The sequence below is a fragment of the Neophocaena asiaeorientalis genome, unplaced genomic scaffold, assembly GCF_003031525.2.
Source record: "Neophocaena asiaeorientalis asiaeorientalis breed wild unplaced genomic scaffold, Neophocaena_asiaeorientalis_V1.1 scaffold51, whole genome shotgun sequence".
In the NCBI taxonomy this organism is placed as follows: domain Eukaryota; kingdom Metazoa; phylum Chordata; class Mammalia; order Artiodactyla; family Phocoenidae; genus Neophocaena; species Neophocaena asiaeorientalis.
Window position 1 is genome coordinate 378,086 of NW_020173335.1, and position 25,346 is coordinate 403,431.

The following is a 25,346-nucleotide window of genomic DNA, read 5'->3' on the forward strand; positions in this document are numbered from 1 at the left end:
CCAGCACCTCCCTGGCACTGTGATCCCACCAGGGTCCTCAGTGGGACAAAGTCCAGGCCAGGTTTTCCCCCCAGCCTTGCAGAGAAAGTGGAGGAAGGAGCAGGGTCACTCCCAGGCTTTACCTTTCCCAAGTAGGTGAAGAGCACAGCCTCCGGAGACAGCTCCCCACTGTGTAGCTTCTGTACCAGTTGAGGCAGAGGCAGGGCCAGCAGTGCCTCTGAGTCCAGGTCAGGGTTCTGGGGAGACACCTCGGATCAGTCCCCTACTCCCCGCAGGCTCCATGTGCCTGCAGCAGACACCAGTGGCCCATGCCCCCAAATCCCCACACCTACCAAGCACGTGCTGTCACCTGCCAACCCGTGACAGATGTGCCCACCCACAGCTCTGACACCACAAATGTGGTCCAGCCTGGGCAGGCCCTTGCCACCTGTAGAAAATACAGATCTATCTCTTCAAGAAGCTTACCTGAGAGGGGTCCAGGGAGAGGTCATGCCCAGGCTGATCATTAGACCATTACTAACAGGGACCACCAATGACTACCTACTGTGTGCCAGGCACCATGCCAATGTGCTCCATGTTTGGATGAAATCTTACTACCATTCCCATTGCACAGCTAAAGAAACTGAGGCTCAGCAAGGGGAAGTGCCTTGCCTAGGACTTACAGATAAACTATAGTTCTCTGCCCATTCAGCATGGGCTGACCACTGGCTGTCCACCTGCACCTAACTACTCAACACCTTGTCAGGGGAGGGCAGAAATAAGAAAACCCTGTCCTGGGTGGTTAGGGTTGGAGCTGGAGCCACATCCAAATGAGAGGGTTTTTTTGTTCAGTCCATAGATATTCATTAGGCACCTATTCCGTAGCAGCCACCATGCTAGGCAAGGGGATACAGCAGTGAACAAAAAAGTCACATCCAGGCTTTGGGGGAGCTTACACAAGGTGCAGAGTTGGGGATGAGCAGATAATTCATAAGTAAATAAGAATTTTAGATAGCAAGAAATAAAGAAAATAAAATGGATGCAGTGAGTGGGCGGCACACAGGTAGAGGGTGGTCAGGGAAGAGCTCTCTGAAGGAGAAGGGATGTTTGATCAGACACCTACTGCCAGGCCTCGAAGGCCCCCAGAGTCTCTGGAGTCAGCCCCTGCCTGCAAACATCCGCTGGCTTCCCCCGCGAGGGTATTGGGCTAATTAGTGAATAGGGCTAGGAGGACATCTGAGTTGCAGGCACCACATCTCATCTCTACCCTCCTCTGCTCCTGCCAAAGTCACCAGGGACTTCCTTGTTGCCGAATACAACAAACACCTGACTCTGTTCATTCTGCTCCAAGTCTCATGGAGGCATTCAGAGGGCTCGCTTCAGTTTCCTCTGGGCACAGACATACCCCGCTCCCCGGGGCTCCCTCCCACCTCTCCGCTCCTTCTGTCATCCGCTCATTCAGTCAACACACAGGTTCTGAGCATCTACTATGTGCTGAGGACTAGCTAGGGCTGTGAATTTAGAGATAACCAAGACAGACAAGTCTCTGCTGTCAGAGCTTACCTTCAAGAAAACAAACAAGTTAATTGGGAAAATAATTTGAAAAAGAATAAAAGAAAAAAATATTTTTTAAAGAAAGAAAATAAGTTAACAAAGAATGGACAGATCATGGCAAGTGTGAGAAAGGATAAACGGAGCCTGTGACAGAAAGAACAGAGGAATGACTCAGATGGGCTGGGTAGGTGGTGGTGACATTTCAGATGTGATCTGAAGCATGAGAAGGAGCCAGACGCGGGGAGAGACAGAGGCTCCTGGAGGTTCCTCTGGCACCTCTTCTTCCCTCTCTGATGCTGGGAGAAGTCACTCCTCATGGCTTCCACTCCAGGCCCTCTGCCTATCTCACAGCCTCCAGATCATCGTCCTTCGACTGACCCAACTGAGCTCAGACCTACTCGCTGGGCTACTCCCTTTTCTCCCTCTGTCCCTGTGTCATTCCCCTGAGCTCTGTGCCTCCCCACCCCTCTCCACTGGCTCCTCTTCCCTCAGGGAAGGACGCTGCCCTCCGTCTTCCACTCCCCGCCCTCCCTCCCACCCACATCCAATCACCAAGCCCCCTAAGTAGCTCTGGCAAATGGCCACCTCTCTGTCCCCTCTACCAAGACCCTTGCCGGTGCACATCCTTTCTCTCCTGGGTCAGACAGGGGCCACCCAACCGGCTGCCCCGCCCAAGCTTTGTGGCCAGGCCAGACAGTGCAATGTCCAAGCCCACCTTGCCTCTCCCCTTAAAGTCCCCTTCACACCACAAGCTCCAGGAGATGCTTCCAGGCCGTGGTCCTGTCAGACTCCCCTGAACCCCCTCAGTGCAACATGGCCCCCTCACACCCACCACACGCCCAGAGCTGAACGCCCACCACACCCACCCACCACACAGCCTTTGAAGCCTGGCCTCAATATCAGGAACACTCCACCTCTTCCCTGAATTTGTTAAATGGATTCAACACTCACTTGGGATTTTTTTTTTTTTAAATAATACAGGCAGCTACAGGGAAGGAAAAAAAGAAAAATGGATCCATGATCTCCCCACCAACACACGAGACAACCCCTAGTGACGTACTTTTTTAAAGGTATACAGAATGAAAAGTGAACATTTCCCCCCACCTCTAGGGCCACCCTGCCCAGTCCCTCTTCTGAAAAGGAAACCATAGTTAACAGTTTCTGCTGAAACCTCACAGGAAAAAAAAAAAAATGTCTGTGAAAAACCCACAATGTGGGGCTTCCCTGGTGGCGCAGTGGTTGAGAATCCGCCTGCCAATGCAGGGGACACGGGTTTGAGCCCTGGTCTGGGAAGATCCCACATGCCACAGAGCAGCGAAGCCCGTGCGCCATACCTACTGAGCCCACATGCCGCAACTACTGAAGCCCGTGCACCTAGAGCCTGTGCTCCACAGCAAGAGAAGCCACCGCAGTGAGAAGCCCGGCCTACCGCAACAAAGAGTAGGCCCCGCTCGCCGCAACTAGAGAAAGCCCGCGCGCAGCAAGGAAGACCCAACGCAGCCAAAAATAATTAATTAAAAAAAAATTAGTATGGAGAATGCAGGGAAGTGTACAAATAACGTCTCACCAAGCATGTGGCCATCTGTATGCCTACTTTTTCAAGCAAAAGATACTATAGCTATCATTGAATCACTGCCCCTCCTCCATCTGTTTTTCTCCTTCTGAACCACCTACTGTCCTAATTTCAGGTATCCTCGATTGTCCTCCAAGTCTTTTTTATTTTCACTCATGGGGTTTTTTTTTTTTATCGCTTTTGTCCTATTTCAAGATATCTCTTCCATTTGATCATGTAGGCTACTGATACTGATCGAAACAAAAACCATACTGTTCTTCGCGTTATTCATTGAATTGTTTTGTTTTAAAATCAGCTTCAGGTTGGTCTTGGAGACGCCAGGAGATGGAACTACAGGTCAGATCCAGTTGAAGGAAGTGGCATTTGTAATCCAGTGGAATTTTGACAAAAGGGCTTGTAAGGGATGTGTGGGAAGGGCATTCAGGATAAAACTACAGGTGCGGAGGCACAGAGGGATAAGCAGGTGTTCTGGGATGGCTCTCCCAGCCATAATATTCTGTCAATGGTGGTCTCTCTCTTCAGTCCAGAAAGGATATTGAAACTCATTCAGGGGGCAAGGTGGAAACAAATGCAACAAATGGGCATGTTACAAAGGTTAAGCTTCATGCGGTCAACAGAAAATACAAGAAATACGCCTCACTCTAAAGTTGCTCTAGAGTCCAGAGAAAGATGAACCATCTTGCAATGTTCAGGAGGGGGTTAGTACTCCTCCTCCTCCAGCAACGCCTCGGGACACAGGAAGTATCTGGGTCCCAACTAGCTTTCCTGCTGTCTATCAGGCAGGAGCTGCACTATAAGCTGCTGTATTCTTCCAGGGCCCTACTAACCCTGGGCCCCTTCCCAAGGCCCTGGATGAGCTCAGCTAAACTGCCCACCTCCTACCCCTTCCCAAAGCTATTGTCATGAAGACAACATCTTTGTCTTCTTTGCTGATTGCTCAACACATTGAGGCTCCTAAGATAGTTCTCCCTCTCTTCTCCCAGTCACTGGAAAACCAAAAGGTGATTTCCCTGCTTTCCCATCTGCAAGAGCCAAGTTTTGGTGTTCCGAGGCCAGGCTCTGCCCCGTGGAGGCTGTTTCAACAGCTTTTGGTATTTCAGGGCCAAAGTTTCTACCCTTGAAGAGTCAGTTCTTAAAAATAATGAAAGGCTGTGCTCCAGAAGGAAACTGTGTAGATGCTGATGCTTGGAGTTGAAGCGAGGGAAGACCCACCCTTCTACCACCCCACACCCCTACCAGCTGGTGGGTTCCTTGCAACCAGGACGGGAGTCCTGTAGGCACAAACTGTGGACAGATTCTTACAGCTGCCTCCACACAGCCCCCAGTGCTGGCAGAACTCAGCTAGCCAGCTGCACAGGACCTGGAGCCTCGGGAGCAGCCGAGGGTCTCCAGGCTGAGCCTGGCATCACTGCAAGGATCCGTGAGCGGGGCACCAAGGAGGTCAGCCAGAGAAGGAGGATCAGACAGTGATAAACCTGTGCCCAAGTAGGGAAAGTGACCAGTTTGGATGGAATACCTAAAAACTGACTGATTGTGTACTTTTCAGCCAGCTTGATGAGTGAAGGCTGGAACCAGATACATTTTTATTTCAATAAATAAACAAATATGACATTTCCTGGTCCAGGAATGGTGTGGAGTGAATCCATACCATTACATCCAGCTAAAACCTCACGGCCATCAAGGCCATACCCAGGGCCTGGCATTCAAGGCCAGGGTCTCTCTTCCTAATCTTTCTCCCCTGCTCCTCTCCAGCGGAATGAGGCTGGATGGTCCCACCAGGCATCTGGGTTTTAGTTCCAGCTCCTGCCTCGTGCTGTCCCATTATCCGGAATGCCTTCCCACCTGTCAGATCCAAATCCTATCAAACACTAGGGGCAAGTCTTCCCTCCCTCAGCACATAAGACCTGAGTTCAGCATTTTGACTTGGAGCTGGGTCCAGTGTGTCACACATCTGGAGGGAAAGAAAGCCTCCCCTTCTAGGCCTCTCCCTCGCCCCCATACACACACTGAGCTGATCCAGAGGAGAAAATCTTGTTGACAGATCACCCACCTAAACCTATTCATGCAAAGGGCTTATAACCCATCAGACTCGACAGCCTAGGTGGCAGGGGTCCAGCTCCGCCAGTAACTCCCTGTGGACTTGGGCAAGTCCCTCCCCAGCTCCCTCTTAGCATCCTCAAGCACATATCAATGAGTTTGAACTGTAAGCTCTCCAGATGCCCTTGGCCATCACTTTATTATTCCAAAGTCCTCAACCCGAGCATCCTATTGGTTCTCACACTTGCGTTTTAGAGTCCTAATAGTGATCTTGAGATTCTTTGGCACCAGAGCAAAGCTCCTCTTTGACCCAGTGCGCGACAGCCTGCCCAGTTCCTTTCGTTTCCCTTCCTCCCCTAGGCCCCATCTGGCTCAGAAAGAGTACGCAATGCATTACGGCGAGAGGAGTTTCGGGGAGTTACGAACCTGCGCTGCCCGCTGCCCGCCGCTCGCCCCTCCGCGCGGCCGGGCGGCTAAAAGTGCTGCCGCCACCCCAGGCCCTCCCCCTGACCCTGATTCCAACCCCGGCCATCACCTGGAGACGGAAGCGCTGCGCCGCCTTGTCCATGGTCTCCAGGGCCGCTTGCTGCCTCTGTCGTGCCCGGGCCGCCGCGCCCCGCGCCGTCCGGTGACTGGACCAGCGCAGGGCCAAGGCCGCCGCCACCAAGCAGCAAGCCACGGTAGCCCCGGAGGGGCCGGAGAGCGCGGCCCACAGTTCATCCAGCACCATGGTCTCCTGCCGCCGACCGCTGCCGAGGGCAACCGAAGAGGAATCAGCATGCGCGGACTCCGCCGCAAAACCCGGCCTGGACCTAGGATCCAGCGCCCGCCTGCGCTGGAGGGAGGGAGGGGCGGTGCCGCAGCCGCAGACCCGCGGGGCGGGGCGCTGTTGTCTGGCAGCCGGCCAGAGGCCGGTAAAGCGCAACCGTCAAGGTCAAGCGCGGCAGCTCGGCTAGGACTGCTCCGCAAGTCCTCACGCACTGGGCCGGGCGGAGCGGGAGGAGCACCCGATTCCCTTGGGCGCCCTCGGAAGCTCGAGCGTAGCAGCGGTTCGGCGCCCCCGTCCGGCCCGACCTCTGCCCTGCGCGCCCGAGAGCCCCAACTCCCGGAAGATGCAGTCCAGCCGGAGCCCCTGCGGGTAATAGGACGGAGAGCAGCGATAGGCTGAGCTCCCGGACCTGTTTAATCCCCGCAAACAGTTTAGCAGCATCTTCCTTGGAGAACCTTGGGTTGGGCGGTGCATCACAGGGCACCCACCTCTCCCCTGCGTGGGGCTTTGGGGTGCCAGGCAGAGATGGGCACAGGATGTTCCTCTCAGGGAGCCCACCTGCTGCCCCCTCTCCTCCCCCACCGTGGGACCCGGTGTCTCCTTCCGTGGACTCTTCTTCATGGTCAGAATACCCGTCACTTGTCCTTTTGCTCAGCCACCTCCCACAGACTGACCTTCCCAGGGTCACTCATTTCCAGTCCTGGGCCCTCCTGGATTTCACACTCAGGAAACAGAAAGAACTGCTTCTGTCTGGGGACCTGACACTCTTCATTAGTGGGGTGGGTGGATTATATATACACACACATAATATTTCTCCCATCTAGGCCTTTCTCACAGGACTTTATGTGCTTTATTTCATTTGTCCTCCCAACAGACCTATGAGGAAAGCATTTTTATTATCCTCATTTACAGATAAGGTAACTGAGGACAAGAGGGGTTAAATGACTTCTGTGGGTCACAGAGGTGGCTGAGTGGGGATTCAAACTCAGGTCCGATCCTAAACCATTGCTCTTAACCATCAAGCAGTACTACCATTACTGCCCCTGGAAGTGAGGCTTTGTGGGATGGGATGTGGGAAAGTGCTCTGTGGCTGGAAAACTCTGTCTGCTGAAACACTGCTGTCCATCCAGTTCTGTCTTTACCTCTTTGAACCCGTGCCTTTTCCCGTAAAAGGATGAATGCCTACCTCGCAAGATTGTTAGGAGGAGTCTGTGAGATCCTTGCTGTGAGCCAGGGAAACTGAAGGAGGTACCAGATCTTCAATCAGGCCTTATGGAGCTCAAGGTCTGGTTGAGAAGGAAAAAACATGCATAGACCAAGAAACAAAAGACATGCTTTGGTGGAAATGCAGAGATCATGTGGCATGAATCCAAAAAGCCTTGGATGCTGGGCCCTTAGGCTGAATAGCCCTTGGGAAAGCCAGATAGCACAGTGGTTTAAAGTTTGCCTCTGGAGCTGGAGTGTCTGGTAACCCACCCTTGTTGTGTGACTGTGCCCCAGTTTCCTTACCTGTAAAATGAGGATAATAGTACCCCCACCCCCGGGCCAATTCTCTAGTACTATTGTAAGAATGAGCTAACACATGAAATGCAGCCAGAACTGGGACTAGCCTATAGAAAGCAATCCGTGCATGTTAGTCAGTATATTATTGTTGTTGTTATTATTAGAGACCTACAGAGAGGGGTTTTCTGACCTGAGAAGCCCAAGCTCAGGAACCAGACTCCCTGAGTTCAAATCCTAACTTTGCCACTTACTGTGTAACCTTCGGTAAATCACTTTAACCTCTTGTGCCTCAGTTTCCTTATCTGCAAAATAGGAGATAATCATAGTGACTGCTTCATAGAACTGTGAAGATTACATGAGTTAATTCAAGGGAAGTTAATTCAAAAGAGTCAATTCAGCTAATTAAATGAGGTTAGAACAGCACCTGGTCCATTGTAAGAGCTCAATAAACATTGACTCATTATTTTAAACAGAGATGTGACACAAATGTTTTGGAAAGGCAATGTGGAGGAGGACGGGGAGAGGAAAGCTGGAGGCAGAGACCGTGGAATGGAAGAGCAGGCGGATGTGGGGTTCCAGTGGGGCTGGGGTTTCCAGGGCTCCACCTGTGTTACCAGAAAAGCATCTGTAATTCAACACCACACCATTCCTCGAGACAAAACAGCACTTGCCTGCCCTCAGGTGGTGTGTGTAAACTAGAGTTACTTGTATTTCCAGTCGCTCAAGCAGGCCCTGGTGGGTTTCCTGAGCAGTATCAGGGTTCTCCCCCACTAGCTGGTGACCTTGAGCAAGTCATCCTTATGTATCCTCAGCTGTCAAGTGGGAAGACAGGTAAATACCTTGCCAAGTTCAGTTGGAGGTGGGGGCAGGGCAGAAGGGATGAGGGGTAGAGCTTGCAGAAGGGGAGGAAGCTTCTCAGATTCCAGAGGGTTTGAACCCTGTCTTTGTTCTGGGGGTGAGAAGAGGGAGTGTGCCCCTGTTCTCAGTAACTGCCCTGCTTTGTTTTCTTTCACTTCTGTGAGCCTTTCCTCAATACAGAAGGGGAGGGCAGGAGCAGGGCACAGCCTGGCTCCAAGGAACTCACAGTTCCACAAGTGACATAGGATACCACACTCAGAAGCACTACCTGTGGGGCATTTTATAATTTCAAAGCACTGACAGGTCTTTGACCTCAGCTGACTGAGCTCCCCAACCACCTCAGAGGCCCCCTACTCTTACACTCTCCCCAGAGGGAGGGGAGAGTTTGTCTCCTATGGCAAACGATTCCAATACCACAGCTTTCTATGTCTCCGCTCTTTGCAAAGAGCTCCTCCCTTCAGAAGGGAGCTATTTCCCCACCCCCTGTAAATCTGGGCTGAACTTTGACTTGCTTTAACGATCAGAATGCAGTGCACGGGATGTTGTGTTAGTTCTGAGCCTAAGCTGCAAGAGAATTGTTTTCTTTCTCTCTCCTGGAACCCTGCCACTGCCATGAGAAGAAGTCCAAGCTAGCCTTCCTGAGGATGAGGCCATGTGGAGTAGAACCTCAGCCAGTTGTCCCTGCTCAGGCCCTTACACAGGTGAGAGCCCAGCCAAGATGAGCAGAGCCACTTGAATGCAGATACATGAGTGAACCTAGCCAACCAACAGACTCAGAATAATAAATCGTTGTTTAAATCACTAATTTTGGGGTTGGTTTATTACAAAGCAATAGCTAATTGACATACCTTCCAATCCCCATGGCCCAGATGAATAACTGAGGCCCCCAGACAACCAGGGACTTGCTTAATACTCCATAGTGAGTGGGGGCCCACTGTGAGTCAGACCTGGATCTTTGAGACTCACTGCTACCTCTGTAACAGGGATACACACACCTAGACTTTAGAACTGTTATTAAAAGTTCCTGGGCTTCCCTAGTGGCGCAGTGGTTAAGAATCCGCCTGCCAATGCAGGGGACACGGGTTCGAGCCCTAGCCTGGGAAGATCCTGCATGCCGTGGAGCAACTAAGCCCGAGCGCCACAACTACTGAACCCACGTGCCACAACTAGTGAAGCCTGTGCGCCTAGAGCCTGTGCTCCGCAGCAAGAGAAGCCACGACAATGAGAAGCCCGCACACCGCAACGAAGAGTAGCCCCCGCTCGCCGCAACTAGAGAAAGCCTGGGCGCAGCAACGAAGACCCAACACAGCCAAAAATTTTTAAAAACAAATTAAAAAAAGAATTTTAAAAAATTTCTTGTATTAAAAAAAAAGAAAGTTCCTAGTCGTTAGCCTGGAAACACACCAACCACATCTCACCCTTAATCTGTTTTCCTCAATCTGTTTTAACCCATGTCATCCTTTGGATATACACAAAATGTTTTATTTGAAACTGTGGGGTAAGTTTCTTCACCATTCTGCCCCTGAGTTTCCTCATCTGTTAAATGGAGGTATTGTACTACCTCACTGGTTATTGAGAATTAAATGAGTTAATTTTAGTACAGTATTTAGAACAGTGCCTGACATATAGCAAGGGCTATATAAAATAACAGAATAAAATAATGTGACTAAAAATGAGCCATAGCAATAGCAATTTTATTAGGGAAACATTTTTATTTTGATCCTGAGAGCTACATATTTTTCACTTGGCTCTGGTGACATCAATATGAGTATTGAGTCAGCTTGTATGCCATAACCTTTGTATCCAAGACGGTGAGGAAGAAAACATCTCGTGGGTGGCAAACCAGTTTTTGAAAACCAGACATGCAGAAAATCACATGCCCCCCTTCTCAAGAAGCATCAGTAGGAAATCATTATATATTTACCTCGTACTTCACAGAGGGTATATTCTTGGTAGGTTGTGTATAAATCAAATCTTAACATAAATCTATCTTATTTAAAGAACTCATCTGGGGAACCATTCTGCAAAGTGAGGATGGCTTTTGTAAAACCAGTATACCTTTGAGGGACATTCAGAATTTTGACTAGAGGTAGACAGAACTTCTTCGTGTCTAAAACAAATCTACCCTCCCAAGGTTCCCTCAGGTGACTCTGGTCCTTCTCTCTTGGGCTGCCTGCTACTGAATCCTGATACATCCCAAAGAGGCCTCTTGCCCTTGGCTCTCTAGGACTGGAATTTTTGCAATTCCTGACTCTACCAAGGTGAATCCCTTTGAAACCAGAAGGTGTGGGGCCATTGTCCTCAGTGACTCTGATGTCACTATGCTGACAGTCTAGATATTCAGCTACCAAGCTCTCTGGCTTCTGCTCAAGCTGGCGACAACCTGCTTACAACTTCCTTCACAAACAGGGTCATCTAAGAGAGACAGAGCCCACAGTTCTAGCGGATGCCCTCATCTGGTTCTGTAAGTTGGGTGAACACACGGGTAGGGTTCAAACTCAGTATCTAACGACTCTGGCAGACTGTCAGAATGAGCACATGTACAAAGGAAGGTCCTAACTCATTTCTCGGCCTTCCTCAAACACTTTAGGTCCCAGTATTATTCTGTGCCTTTGAACACACTTCCCTTGGCCTCTAATGTCCGATGTTCCTCCAAAATCTTCACCCCAACCCTGCAACACACACTGCCTGGTAAACTTCTATTGATCCTTCAAGACCCAATTCAGAGGCCTCAGGTTCCAGATGGCAGATGATGCACATGTATTTTGCAGATAAAGCATTTACCTTCTTCATTAAAATAACAGAAGAACATATTTTTAAAAGAATAACAACAACAAAAAGAATAACAGAGGCATTATTGGTAAACAAACCAACCCCCAAAAAAGTAAGATTCTTAGAAGATAGAAAGCAGGTGATATCAAATTGAAGGAAAAGGAGAAGCAGTCTAAGACACCAGAGGGAGCCAGGGTCTTCCCCAAGAAAGGCCTGGGGAAGGTCCAAGCAGGAATGGGCAGTGAGGACAGTCTTGGGAATATACAGAGTACTGTTTTGGAACTGCTGTGACTTTGGGGCTGTTCCCTGCCGCCTTCAATAAATAAAATAACAGTCCAGGTTCGAGTCTGATGAAATACTCTCTAAATGAAGTGCCCCAGTTTGGGAAGGGCAACCACTAAGGGAATCAGGGCTTGCGAGGAACAGAACAAAGAGGAACTGTATGACTCTGGTCCCCTAGAACAGACAAGGAAGGGAAAAAAGAGAAAGGGACAGCGACATTGTAGGAGTCCCAGCCTACCTGCCCACTTCTTGGCCACATTCCATCTCCTGACCAGTCAACACGCTTGAGTCAGGGGAAAAGCCTCCTGGGAGGTAAGACCAACACAACTCAAGAAGACATACCACCAGCCACCTTTCTTGACTAATAGTTTGTTCATTCATCCATTTATCCCATCAGGTGCAGAGGGATTGAATTCATCATACCCCTCAGTTCACAGGACATTATCATCATTAATCCATCCAAGCCCCTCTCGTATATTATCTGAGTTTTGTTTGTTTGTTTTTGTTTTTTTTTTGCGGTACGCGGGCCTCTCACTGTTGTGGCCTCTCCCGTTGCGGAGCACAGGCTCCGGACGCGCAGGCTCAGCGGCCATGGCTCACGGGCCCAGCCACTCCGCGGCATGTGGGACCTTCCCGGACTGGGGCACGAACCCGCGTCCCCTGCATCGGCAGGCGGACTCTCAACCACTGCACCACCAGGGAAGCCCTATCTGTTTATTTTTTATCTTTGCTCCCCAATCTTATCCTCCCTCCACCCATAAGCAACTCATAATTTGTTTAAGCCTATCTTTTTGTTTGTATATGATCTTTTAAAATGTGTTGTTTTCTATGCATATATCTTATAGCTTTGAGATATAACTGGTACACAATAAACTGCACATATTTAAAGCATACAGTACCATGAGTTTTTTACACATGTATATACATGTAAAATCATTACCACCATCAAGACATCTATCATCCCCAAAAGTTTCCTCATGGTCCTGTGTAATCTAGCCTTCCCTAGGCAACCACTGATCTGCTGTCACTATAGATTGGTTTGCATCTGATATTTTCTATTCTATTCTCTTTTGTTAAAAATATACATAAAATAGATAAGCAACAAGGATTTACTGTATAGTACAGGAAACTATATTCAATATCTTGTAATAACCTATAATAAAAATAATCAAAAAAAGTATTATGTACATATATGTGTGTATATATATATCTCTGAATCACTTTGCTGTATACGTGAAACTAACACAAGATCGTAAATCAACTATACTTTGATTTAAAAAAAAATCAATAAGAAAAAAAATAAGGAGCTGATCCATGCCCGCTGGATAGGTCAAAAGAGACCAAGGTAGGGACTTCCCTGGCGGTCCAGTAGTTAGGACTCCATGGTTTCACTGCTGAGGCCCCGGGTTCAATCCCTGGTGGGGGAACTAAGTTCCCGCAAGCCTCGCAGCCAAAAAAAAAAAAAAAAGGAGAAAAGAGAGAGAGACCAAGTTATACTTCAGTAACAACACAAACTCTCAGAGGCTGAACATGGCAGTTATTTTTCACTCTCGCCCCATGTCTAATGCAGGTCCACAGGGGGTTCTGCTCAACAAAGTCACTTGGGCACTCAGGCTGATGTAAGTTCCATCTCAATATGTGTTTCCATCGTCACTGTAGTGGGAATGACATGGCAAACCTGATGTTCACTCTCAACGCTTCCATCCAGAAATGTGGAAGAAAGACACCACTTCTACTAATATTTCATAAAGCAAGTCACATAGCCATGCCCAACTACAGAGGCAGTGGGGAAGGCAACTCTTCTGAGGAAGAGGAGTAACCTTCCTTCAGGAAGAGAAGTAACTAACTAGCTATCTCTGAAAAATCCTAATGCCTACCATACGCACAAAATTGATTCCATGACCACGAATGAATTATGGTTGTGAACCACAGTCCAGAAAGCACTAGTTTAAAGGTTTTCTATTGATCTGCAATCTGGCTCACTACAACTTTCTTCTACTGACCCCAGCTCTACTGACTCTGGAGACACTCAAAACACACCTGCACCCCCTGCCTCAGAACAGTCCTATTTAGATACAGGCATCTCTCATTCTCTCTCTCTCTCCTCTCTCTCTCATTCTCTCTCTCTCTCTTTCAGCAACAGAGACATCAGCGGTTTAATGGATAGAGGGAGCTTACATGTCTGTGCAAGGTCCTGGAGCGAAACCCCTCTGTAGCGGGGTTGGACTTGGCGGGGCCAGACTTGGTGGCAGTCTTCACTCCCAGGGGTAGGTGTAGGTTACCAGTTATAGGGGGAATTGATGTTAGGTTGGCTTATTGGTTACCAGGGAAACCAGCAGAAGGGCACACCTCTCACTACCCGTATGATAAGCGATCACAGTGGCTAAAGTTAGAACAATCATTAGCTGGGGCCTGGGGCAAGCATGTAGGAAGGTCAGTCAGGTGAGTAGGGTGCAGGTGAAGCAGGCACTGGTTGAGCAGGGAATGTACAGAGAGCAAGAGAACAGCTGTCTCCTGGCTTAATGCTCCCAGTTCTTCTTCCCAGGATGGAACTTTCAGTTCCCTCTCCATCCTGGTCATCCTCCCAGGTACACCTGACTTTGCCAGTGTGCCTCCTAGTGGGTCACCTCAAACTTCAGTCTGAACAGCAGGGAATTCAACAGCTCCCTTTACTCAGACAGGGGAGGGCTGAGGAAGCTTAAGTATTGGACTGACCTTCAGAAGCATTTTCTGTTGAATCAGTTATTTAACTTCCTCATTCAGCAAATACTACTGATAACCATACTCCCAGCGGGAGGCCCATGGAAATCTGATCAGGTCACTTTCCAGCTTAAAACTCCTGCACTGGCTTCCAATTACTCCAAGTACTCACTCCTTCAGAGCCTGCCAGCCCTGGTGCAGTTGACTTCCGCCTGTTCTCTGACCTCATATTTCACAAGCGTCCCCTTCTCTCTGTACTGCAACATACTAGACCTCTTTCAGGGCCCGGAGTCTATCTCTCCAGCCTCAGGAGCTTCAGTCACACAGCCTGTTACCTCTGCTGGAGGACAGCCCTCACACACACACACCCTCCTCCTCTGCCTCACTAATCTACCGCCTCCTCATTCCCAGGTCTGTCTGAACACGTCTTCCTCCAGGCTACGTTAGGTCTCCCAGGTATACGCACTGTACACTTCTCTCAGTACTTTGCTCACCTGTAACTTAGTTGTAATTCATCTGTAATTTCTTATCTTTCTTGCCCACTAGATTGTACATCCCTTGAGAACAAAGACCTTGTCCATTCTGATCACCCCTCTCTCTAGTATCTTGGATGAGGCCTAACACATATGAGATACTCAAGTCTCTACTCATGCCTTTTATGTACCAAACACATTGGTGCTGGGGGGTTAGAGATGCAAGATACTAGCTTCCTGCCCCGAATAATTCTCAGTTTGGGGATGGGGTGAGGAGAGAAAGCACACAAGGGAAGTGTTATATTCATAATATATACAGAGGGCTGGGGAAGCACAGAAAAGGGAACAACGCAGTCTGCTTTAGAAAATCAGAGAAAGCTTCCTGGAGGCGGTGGAAATCTGGGCTACCACGAACAGAGAGAAAAGGGCATTTAGACAGAGAAAACAATGTGTCATGATACAGAGGCACCAGGGGACAGGTTATGCTTGGGATACACAAAGAACTTGTGAGAGAAGGGAGCATTGGGGGATAGCAGAGATAGAATCAACAACCAGGGGCCAGGGCAGAGTTTGGACTTGATCCTGCAGGCAATGCAGAGAGAACAAAGGATTGTAAGCAGGTAAATGACAGTCAGATTTGGGTTTTCCACACGTGTCAATTATTTGTTGCTGTGTAACAAACCACCCCCAAAACTCAGCGCTTTAAAAACAACCATTTTATTTACTCATGATTCTGGGAATCAGCAAGCTAAGCTAGTCTTGACTGGAGTCACTCATGCAGTTTGGGTCATTTAACCACTTAATTGAGGTTAGAAGGTCTTAACTTGGTGTCCATCACATGTCTCCAGCAGCTAGCCTAGGCTTCTTCACATGGCAGTAGAAAAGTTCCAAGGTGAGAGTGAAAGCTGCAAGGCCTCTTGAGGCCTAAGCTTAGAATTTACACAACATTCATTCCACCAAATTTAACTGGTCAAAGCAAATCATACAGTCAGCCCAGATTCAAGGGGTGAGGAAAGAGACACTGTGTCTTGGTGAAGGAAGTAGCAAAGCCATAATGCATTGGGGCAGGATGTGAAGTTTAAAATTTATAATACCAAGTATTAGCAAGGATGTGAAGCAAAGTACTCTATCTTTAGATTGAATCTCCATGATCTGTGTGGAGAATCTTGGCTGTGGGAGAGCTCAGATCTTTTTATGCTACTCTGGCCATGTAGTCAGGCCACACACATGTAATTAGTTAGGCCAGCTGTAAACCATCAGCAAAGAAAGTGACCTTGGGAGTCAGGGGAGCTTCAGAGTTAAATAGCACATTAGAAATACCAATGCCCTTACCTCAGCCAAGAGTGAAAAAACAGATATCCAGATAAAGACACAGCCTTTGCAAGCCAGCTGTAAATCAACTCCCTCTTCCATAATGTGAAATTCTAGAATAGGCAAAACTGTAGTGACAGAAAGCAGATTAGTGATTACCTGGGACCAGGATTGGGAGAAGGGGATTAAGTGCAAAGGAGCACAAGGAAACTTTTTAGAAGATGGAATTATTTTCTATATTTTGATGGTGATGATGGCTATACTACTATAATGAATTATCAAAATTCATTTAAATGGTACATTTAAAATGATAAATTATATCATATGTAAATAACAACAAAAAAGAATAAAGTTTTATTTTTAAAGGACATCATGCTACATCTAATCTTTGGGACTAAACTTTTCATTTAATATATTTTTGCTAAGAATCATTCATATTGTTATGTGTTATTGTAGCTCATTTTTTTGACACCTGTATAGTATTCCATTGTGTGAATATTCCATTTTATTTGTCCACTCTCATGGGCATTTGGGTTTGCTTTTGTGACCAGGGCTACTATGAACATTCTTTTTTTTTTAATTTTTTTTTTCATTTTTTAAAATTAATTTATTTTTGGCTGTGTTGGGTCTTTGCTGCTGCACACGGGCTTTCTCTAGTTGCAGCACCCTTCATTGCAGTGCGCGGGCTTCTCATTGCGGTGGCTTCTCTTGTTGCGGAGCATGGGCTCTAGGCACGTGGGCTTCACTAGTTGTAGCACGTGGGCTCCACTAGTTGTAGCACGTGGGCTCAGTAGCCGTGGCTCACAGGCTCTAGAGCACAGGAGCCACTGGAGCCACTAGACCTCTTCCCAGCCACATTTGGGAAGCAGTGCTGTTGACAGCAGGAGGAATGGCTGGAATTATTCAGCTCAAGAGAGCTTTCTCAAAGTAAGTAAGCAGATTATTATGCACTGGCTTAACATTTTAGTTACTTGTTCCTTAAATTAGATCATGGGACATATGGAGAAACTTGGTAGGCTTGTTTAAGCCCTTCGGCTGCTCAAGACTTATCATGCAGAACTCACCTCAAGTGTGAGACGGGCTCTGTAACCAGAGGCCTGTAACCAGGCTGAGGTCCTGTGCTTTGGGTACCTGGGTACAAAAGGAACTAACACTACTTGGACTGACATGAGGCCCCCCAACTACAGTCCCAGCTCCATGTAGCTTCAACAATTTTATTGGCTAAATGCTTCTTCCCAAGTTTACAGCTTAAAGAGTGGCCCTGCTCACTGGTTCCTCCGCCTAAGCCCCTAATGGGGCAGGAACCTTTAGCACAGGCTCAGAGATGGGGAGTAGGAGCTGGAAGTGGGGTGTAATAAGTGAGTTAGAAATGTGCTGATGCTCCACAACTGGACAGCAGGACAGAAAAACTCTTACTTCCTATTGCTGAAAACTGTCTACAGAAAGACATGAATGGGATGGAGATAGGCCAGAGTGCATCTCTGCCACTGGTCTCCACAAGAGTACACCCTTTGTCTTCTTACAACAGGACTTCAGGAACAGGGTGATGCTACGTCATTCTACACATTTTGCAAAAGTACATAGGCCCAAAATTGGCCATGAGGTTTGGGATTACCAGCTCCCCAACTTGGCAGGATGGGAAGAAAGAAAATGTGTCCATGAAAAGCTTTCGGAAGTGAGTCAGGTCTTCCACATGAACCTTGATGTCGTACTGATTGGCCAGGAGCTCGATGGTGCCTTGCACCACATACTCATTCTGTAAGTGTGAGAGTGAGCAGGTGGAATAGACAACACGGCCTCCTGGTTTGGTGGCAAGGAGTCCAGCCCTGTAACCAGAAAGAGAAAGTACCAGTGACTAGTGAGCTTCCCAGAAGTAGAAGCGCATCAGAAGAAGCTGGAAGGATAGGGGAGTGTATTGTGGGATGGGTAGCTGTGTTAGCCTCTGAAGTGCCTTCCACACTGACACCACCTGAAAGTTGTTCTCAAAGCTGAGAGCAACCCAACCTTACTCCATGGGCTCTCCTCCAAAAGTCCTTTTGAAATGGTCCCCTGATCTTTGACTCAGGTTGTAAACCAAACCCTGATGCTGCCCATGGACTGAGTCCCTACCCCAGCTCTACAGAGCCTTAACCTCAGTAATTATTTTTCAAAATTGTGCTACTCACTGACATGGGGACTAGCATAGAGGTAAAAGTGAATCTGTGCAGCCCATCCTGCTATGCATGTCCTACCACACAGTCTTTTCTTTTCTTTTTGAATTTTGTTTATTTATTTTTTATACAGAAGGTTCTTATTAGTTATCTATTTTATACATATTAGCATATACATGTCAATCCCAGTCTCCCAATTCATCCCATCACCACCACCACCCTCCCCGTCACTTTCCCCACTTGGTGTCCATACGTTTGTTCTCTACATCTGTGTCTCTATTTCTGCCTTGCAAACCAGTTCACCTGTGCCATTTTTCTAGATTCCACACATATGAGTTAATATACGCATATATTGTTTTTCTCTTTCTGACTTACTTCACTCTGTATGACAGTCTCTAGGTCCATCTATGTCTCTACAAATGACCCAATTTTGATCCTTTTTATGGCTAATACTCCATTGTATATATATGTATCACATCTTCTTTATCCATTCATCTGTCAGCATTTAGGTTGCTTCCATGACCTGGCTATTGTAAATAGTGCTGCAATGAACACTGGGGTGCATGTGTCTTTTTGAATTATGGTTTTCTCTGGGTATATGCCCAGAAGTGGGATTGCTGGGGCATACGGTAATTCTATTTTTAGTTTTTTAATGAACATCCATACTGTTCTCCATAGTGGCTGTATCAGTTTACATTCCCACCAACAGTGCAAGAAGGTTCCCTTTTCTCCACATCCTCTCCAGCATTTGCTGTTTGTAGATTTTCTAACAATGCCCATTCTGACCGGTGTGAGGTGATACCTCACTGTAGTTTTGATTTGCATTTCTCTAATAATTAGTGATGTGGAGCAGCTTTTCATGTGTCTCTTGGCCATCTGTATGTCTTCTTTGAAGAAATTTCTATTTAGGTCTTCTGTCCATTTTTTGATTAGGTTGTTTTTTTAACATTGAACTGCATGAGCTGTTTATATATTTTGGAGATTAATCCTTTGTCTGTTGATTCATTTGCAAATATTTTCTCCCATTCTGAGGGCTGTCTTTTCGTTTTGTTTATAGTTTCCTTTGCTGTGCAAAAGCTTTTAAGTTTCATTAGGTCCCATTTGTTTATTTTTGGTTTTATTTTCATTACTCTAGGAGGTGGGTCAAAAAGATCTTGCTGTGATTTATGTCAAAGAGTGTTCTTCCTATGTTTCCCTCTAAGAGTTTTATAGTGTTTGGCCTTACACTTAAGTCTTTAATTGATTTTGAGTTTATTTTTGTGTATGGTATTAGGGAGTGTTCTAATTTCATTCTTTTACATGTAGCTGTCCAGTTTTCCCAGCACCACTTATTGAAGACACTGTCTTTTCTCCATTGTATATCCTTGCCTCCTTTGTCATAGATTAGTTGACCACAGGTGCATGGGTTTATCTCTGGGCTTTCTATACTATTCCATTGATCTATATTTCTGCTTTTATGCCAGTACCATATTCTCTTGATTACTGTAGCTTTGTAATATAGTCTGGAGTCAGGGAGTCTGGTTCCTCCAGCTCCGCTTTTTTCCCTCAAGAAAAAAGATTGCTTTGGCTATTCAGGGTCTTTTGTGTCTCCATACAAATTTTAAGATTTTTTGGTTCTAGTTCTGTAAAAAATGCCATTGGTAATTTGATAGGGATTGCATTGAATCTGTAGATTGCTTTCGGTAGTATAGTCATTTTCACAATATTGACTCTTCCAATCCAAGAACATGGTGTATCTCTCCCTGTGTCATCTTTGGTTTCTTTCATCAGTGTCTTATAGTTTTCTGAGTACAGGTCTTTTACCTCCTTAGGTAGGTTTATTCCTAGGTATTTTATTCTTTTTGTTGCAATGGTGAATGGGACTGTCTCCTTAATTTCTCCTTCTGATCTTTCGTTGTTAGTGTATAGGAATGCAAGAGATTTCTGTGCATGAATTTTGTATCCTGCAACTTTACCAAATTCATTGATTAGCTCTAGTAGTTTTCTGGTGACATCTTTAGGATTATCTATGTAAAGTATCATGTCATCTGCAGTGACAGTTTTACTTCTTCTTTTCCAATTTGTATTCCTTTATTTCTTTTTCTTCTCTGATTGCTGTGGCTAGGACTTCCAAAACTATGTTGAATAACAGTGGTGAGAGTGGACATCCTTGTCTTATTCCTGATCTTAGTGGAAAGGCTTTCAGTTTTTCACCATTGAGAATGATGTTTGCTGTGGGTTTGTGGTACATGGCCTTTATTATGTTGAAGAAGGTTCCCTCTATGCCCACTTTCTGGACAGTTTTTATCACAAATGGGTGTTGAATTTTGTCAAAAGCTTTATCTGCATCTATGGAGATGATCACATGGTTTTACTTCTTCAATTTGTTAATATAGTGTATCACATTGATCGATTTGCATATATTGAAGAATCCTTACTTTGAGAAGGATAGCTGTTAGCTCTTCTCTAAATGTTTGATAGAATTCACCTGTGAAGCCATCTGGTCCTGGACTTCTGTTTTTTGTTTTTTTTTAATTAATTTATTTTATTTTATTTATTTTTTTGGCTGCATTGGGTCTTCATTGCTGCACATGGGCTTTCTCTAGTTGCAGCAAGTGGGGGCTACTCTTCATTGCAGTTCACAGGCTTCTCATTATGGTGGCTTCTTTTGTTGGAGAGCACAGGCTTTAGGCGCGCAGGCTTCAGTAGTTGTGGCACACAGGCTCAGTAGCTGTGGCTCGTGGGCTCTAGAGCACAGGCTCAGTAGTTATGGTGCACGGGCTAAACCTTGGGTTTTGTTTGTTCTTCTTTCTCTAGTTCCTTTAGGTGTAAGGTTAGATTGTTTATTTGAGACTTTTCTTGTTTCTTGAGGTAGGACTGTGCAGCTATAAACTTCCTTCTCAGAACTGCTTTTCCTGCATCCCACAGGTTTGGATCGTCATGTTTTCATTGTCATTTGTCTCTAGGTATTTTTTGATTTCCTCTTTGATTTCTTCAGTGATCTCTTGGTTATTTAGTAACATATTGTTTAGCCTCCATGTGTTTGTGTTTTTTACGTTTTTTTCCCCTGTAATTTATTTCTAATCTCATAGCGCTGTGGTTGGAAAAGATGCTTGATTCAATTTTCTTAAATTTACCAAGGCTTGATTTGTGACCCAAGATGTCATCTATCATGGAGAATGTTCCGTGTGCACTTGAGAAGAAAGTGTAATCTGCTATTTATGGATGGAGTGTCCTATAAATATCAATTAAATCTATCTGGTCTATTGTGTCATTTAAAGCTTGTGTTTCCTTAATTTTCTGTCTGGATGATCTGTCCATTGGTGTAAGTGAGGTGTTAAAGTCCCCCACTATTATTGTGTTACTGTTGATTTCATCTTTTATAGCTGTTAGCGCTTGCCTTATGTATTGAGGTGCTCCTAGGTTGGGTGCATATATATTTATAATTGTTATATCATCTTCTTGGATTGATCCCTTGATCATTATGTAGAGTCATTCCTTGTATCTTATAACATTCTTTATTTTAAAGTCTATTTTATCTCATATGAGTATTGCTACTCCAGCTTTCTTTTGATTTCCATTTGCATGGAACATCTTTTTCCATCCCCTCACTTTCAATCTGTATGTGTCCCTAGGTCTGAAGTGGGTCTCTTGTAGACAGCATATATGTGGGTCTTGTCTTTGTATCCATTCAGTGAGCCTGTGTCTTTTGGTTGGAGCATTTAATCCATTCACATTTAAGGTAATTATTGATATGTATGTCCCTATTACCATTTTCTTTATCATTCTGGGTTTGTTCTCGTAGGTCCTTTTCTTCTCCTGTATCTCCCACTTAGAGAAGTTTCTTTAGCATTTGTTGTAGAGCTGGTTTGGTGGTGCTGAATTCTCTTAGCTTTTGCTTGTCTGTAAAGCGTTTGATTTCTCCATCAAATCTGAATGAGATCCTTGCCAGGTAGAGTAATCTTGGTTGTAGGTTCTTCCCTTTCATCACTTTAAATATATCATGTCACTCCCTTCAGGCTTGTAGAGTTTCTCCTTAGAAATTAGCTGTTAACCTTATGGGAGTTCCCTTGTATGTTATTTGTCATTTTTCCCTTGTTGCTTTCAATAATTTTTCTTTGTCTTTAATTTTTGTCAATTTGATTACTATGTATCTCGGCATGTTTCCCCTTGGGTTTATCCTGCCTGGGACTCTCTGCTCTACCTGCACTTGGGTGGCTATTTCCTTTCCCATGTTAGGGAATTTTTCAACTATAATCTCTTCAAATATTTTCTCAGGTCCTTTGTCTCTCTCTACTCCTTCTGGGACCCCTATAATGCGAATGTTGGTGCGTTTAATGTTGTCCCAGAGGTCTCTTAGGCTGTCTTCATTTCTTACTATTCTTTTTTCTTTATCATGTTCTGTGGTAGTGAATTCCACCATTCTGTCTTCCAGATCACTTATCTGTTCTTCTGCCTCAGTTATTCTGCTATTGATTTCTTCTGGTGTATTTTTCATTTCAGTTATTGTATTGTTCACCTCTGTTTGTTTGTTCTTTAATTCTTCTAGGTCTTTATTAAACATTTCTTGCATCTTCTCAATCTTTGCCTCCATTCTTTTTCTGAGGTCCTGGATTATCTTCACTATCATTATTCTGAATTCTTTTTCTGGAAGGTTGTTTATCTCTACTTCATTTAGTTGTTTTTCTGGGATTTTATCTTGTTCCTTCATCTGGTACATAGTCCTCTACCTTTTCATTTTGTCTATGTTTCTGTGAATGTGGTTTTCGTTCCACAGGCTGCAGGACTGTAGTTCTTGCTTCTGCTGTCTGCCCTCTGGCAGATGAGGCTATCTAAGAGGCTTGTGCAAGCTTTCTGATGGGAAGGATTGGTGGTGGGTAGAGCTGGGTGTTGCTCTGGTGGGCAGAGCTCAGTAAAACTTTAATCGGCTTGCCTGCTGATGGGTGGGGCTGAGCTCCCTCCCTGTTTGTTGTTTGGCCTGAGGTGACCAGCACTGGAGCCTAGAGGCTCTTTGGTGGGGCTAATGGCGGGCTCCAGGAGGGCTCATGCCAAGGAGTACGTCCCAGAACCTCTGCTGCCAGTGTCCTTGTCCCTGCCGCTTCTGCAGGAGACCCTCCAACACTAGCAGGTAGGTCTGGTTCAGTCTCCTATGGGGTCACTGCTCCTTCTCCCTGGGTCCTGATACGCACAATACTTTGTGTGTGTCTTCCAAGAGTGTAGTCTGTTTCCCCCAGTCCTGTCAAAGTCCTGCAATCAAATCCCACTAGCCTTCCAAGTCTGATTCTCTGGGAATTCCTCCTCCCACTGCCAGATCCGCAGGTTGGGAAGCCTGACGTAGGGCTCAGAACCTTCACTCCAGTTTGCGAGTCACTCACCCAACGGTTATGGAATTTGATGTTATTGTGATTGCGCCCCTCCTACCATCTCATTGTGGCTTCTCTTTTGTCTTTGGATGTGGTGTATCTCTTTTGTTGAGTTCCAGTGTCTTCCTGTTGATGACTGTTCATCAGTTAGCTGTGATTCCAGTGCTCTCACAAGAGGGAGTGAGCGCACATCCTTCTACGCCATCTTGAAGCAATCTCCACATAGAGTCTTTATGTCCCAGAGAAAGACCATCCAATGATGATTGTCTCCTCCAGGCAGATTCCCAGCCAGAAGACCCTTCTACGGGTAATGGTCTTGGCAAGAGCTTCTAGCCCCCAAGCCCCCCAGGTGACCAGACCCCCCCCACAGCACTCTGGCCCGAAGTCCTGAGTTTCTGTAAACCCATTACTCACGCAAGAAGCTGCACCTGCAACATAGGCAACATCTGCCGCTCCTTCTTCCTTGAACGCTGAAAGATGTTGTTCTCCTCCTCATGAAGGGAGTGGCGGTCTGTTGTACAGGGCACATCCACCAGCACCTGCCCAGGAGTGTTAAAGGGTAAAGTATTAGGGCTCCTTACAGGCTCCTCTTCCTCAGGCCAGGGGTGTTTTAGGCCCCTAACCTGGAGGGTTCTGCAGAGTGCTCCCCTAGCCCATCCCCCCACTGCAGAGCATCTGACAAAGCTTCTCACTTTAACCTGGTGGACAATTGTGAAATAATCAGTGGGAAAATAGTACATCTAAGTATACTCATGGCTAGGCAAAAAACCAAAACCAACATACAAAAAACTGAATTAAGTAATTGATATCAACCTAAAAAGAAGTCTTCAGTGCTTCAGGGCTCTGTCCTTGACTCTGTCCCTAGCTATTTGAATGAAAACATCCAATTTACAGATGATATAATACCCAAAGGGTAGCTAATATATTGAATAACAGGATCAGGATTCAAAATTATCTTATGCTAAAACAATGTCATATCCAATATGGAAAAGTTTTAAAGTGAGAGATGGAAAGTCATTCATTCACTGAGGAATTCCTCAGTGGTCCAGTGGTTAGGACTCCACGCTTTCACTGCTGAGGGCCTGGGTTCAATGCCTGATCAGGGAACAAAGATCCCACAAGCTGCGCAATGTGGCCAAAAATAAATAAATAAATAAAGTTATTCATTTATTTACTAAGAGCCTACTCTGCGATGGGCACTAAAGACCAAAAAACAAAAAACCTACCCATCCCCCCAAAAAAACAGTCCTGTATTTACATTTCAAAAAGTAAAATCAGGACTTCCCTAGTGGTGCAGTAGATAAGAATCCACCTGCCAGTGCAGGGGACATGCATTCCAGCCCTGGTCTGGGAAGATCCCACATGCCACAGAGCAACTAAGCCTGTGCGCCACAACTACTGAGCCTGCGCTCCAGAGCCTGTGAGCCACAACTACTGAAGCCCGCATGCCTAGAGCACGTGCTCTACAAGAGAAGACACCGCAATAAGAAGCATGTGCATCGCAATGAAGAGTAGCCCCCGCTTGCCCCAACTAGAGAAAGCCCGCGTGCAGCAATGAAGACCCAATGCAGCTAAAAAATAAATTAAATAAAATTTATTTAAAAGAAGAAGTAAAATCATCTGTGGAAGAGATCTATAAATTTTCAGTCAAGCAGAAATTCCGAGTAAATTAGTAATGACCCAGTGTTCAATACCCTGCTGTACTCTTAGGCTGAATGAATTGATACAGTGTATATAGAGTAAGAGAAATAATGACTACCTTGCATTCTAGTCAGGTCGTATCTCAAGAAATGTGATGCGGCTAGCGTCCACAGGAAAAATAGACATTAACTAAATAGGAATGCTCAGAGAAGGGCATAGGAATGCTCAGAGAAGGGCCACTGGAATGTTTAGAAACCACACGATAGAAGAAATTAATACCTTCTGTTTCCAGGAACGTAGTAAACTAGATATCTTGAAACTCTTGTGATACAAAATATCTAAACATAAAATATATTTTTAAGGGCTTCCCTGGTGGCTCAGTGGTTGAGAGTCCGCCTGCCG

General features: G+C 46.0%; 2 protein-coding genes and 1 long non-coding RNA gene across 7 annotated transcripts in view; all 3 read right to left on the bottom strand.

The window, feature by feature from the left end:
- Nucleotides 1-6,153, bottom strand: part of LOC112400427 (fatty-acid amide hydrolase 1) — a 16,935-nt gene extending 10,782 nt beyond the window's left edge. The window contains exons 1-2 of one of the 4 annotated variants that reach the window (XR_003003401.1): nucleotides 5,679-6,153; nucleotides 123-236 (exon numbers count right to left, since the gene is read on the bottom strand). Coding sequence is in view for 3 of the 4 variants with exons in the window: in XM_024746156.1 (XP_024601924.1) it covers nucleotides 123-236; nucleotides 5,679-5,873 (309 nt within the window). In the remaining variant the exon portion in view is untranslated. The remainder of the gene's footprint in view (nucleotides 1-122; nucleotides 237-5,678) is intronic. The other 3 variants (XM_024746156.1, XM_024746157.1, XM_024746158.1) reach the window with 3 other exon arrangements.
- Nucleotides 6,154-7,104: 951 nt separating this feature from the next.
- On the bottom strand, nucleotides 7,105-13,636 carry LOC112400430 (uncharacterized). The gene is made up of 3 exons (XR_003003402.1): nucleotides 13,506-13,636; nucleotides 7,667-7,717; nucleotides 7,105-7,198 (listed from the first exon to the last, which is right to left on the bottom strand). It is a non-coding gene; the product is annotated as an uncharacterized LOC112400430 (long non-coding RNA).
- A 2,896-nt stretch (nucleotides 13,637-16,532) lies between these two features.
- Nucleotides 16,533-25,346, bottom strand: part of NSUN4 (NOP2/Sun RNA methyltransferase 4) — a 33,874-nt gene continuing 25,060 nt past the window's right edge. Inside the window, exons 5-6 of one of the 2 annotated variants that reach the window (XM_024746085.1) lie at nucleotides 23,718-23,842; nucleotides 16,533-17,637 (exon numbers count right to left, since the gene is read on the bottom strand). In XM_024746085.1, coding sequence (XP_024601853.1) covers nucleotides 17,361-17,637; nucleotides 23,718-23,842 — 402 coding nt within the window. In that variant the 3' untranslated portion in view covers nucleotides 16,533-17,360. The remainder of the gene's footprint in view (nucleotides 17,638-23,717; nucleotides 23,843-25,346) is intronic. The other variant, XM_024746086.1, reaches the window with a different exon arrangement.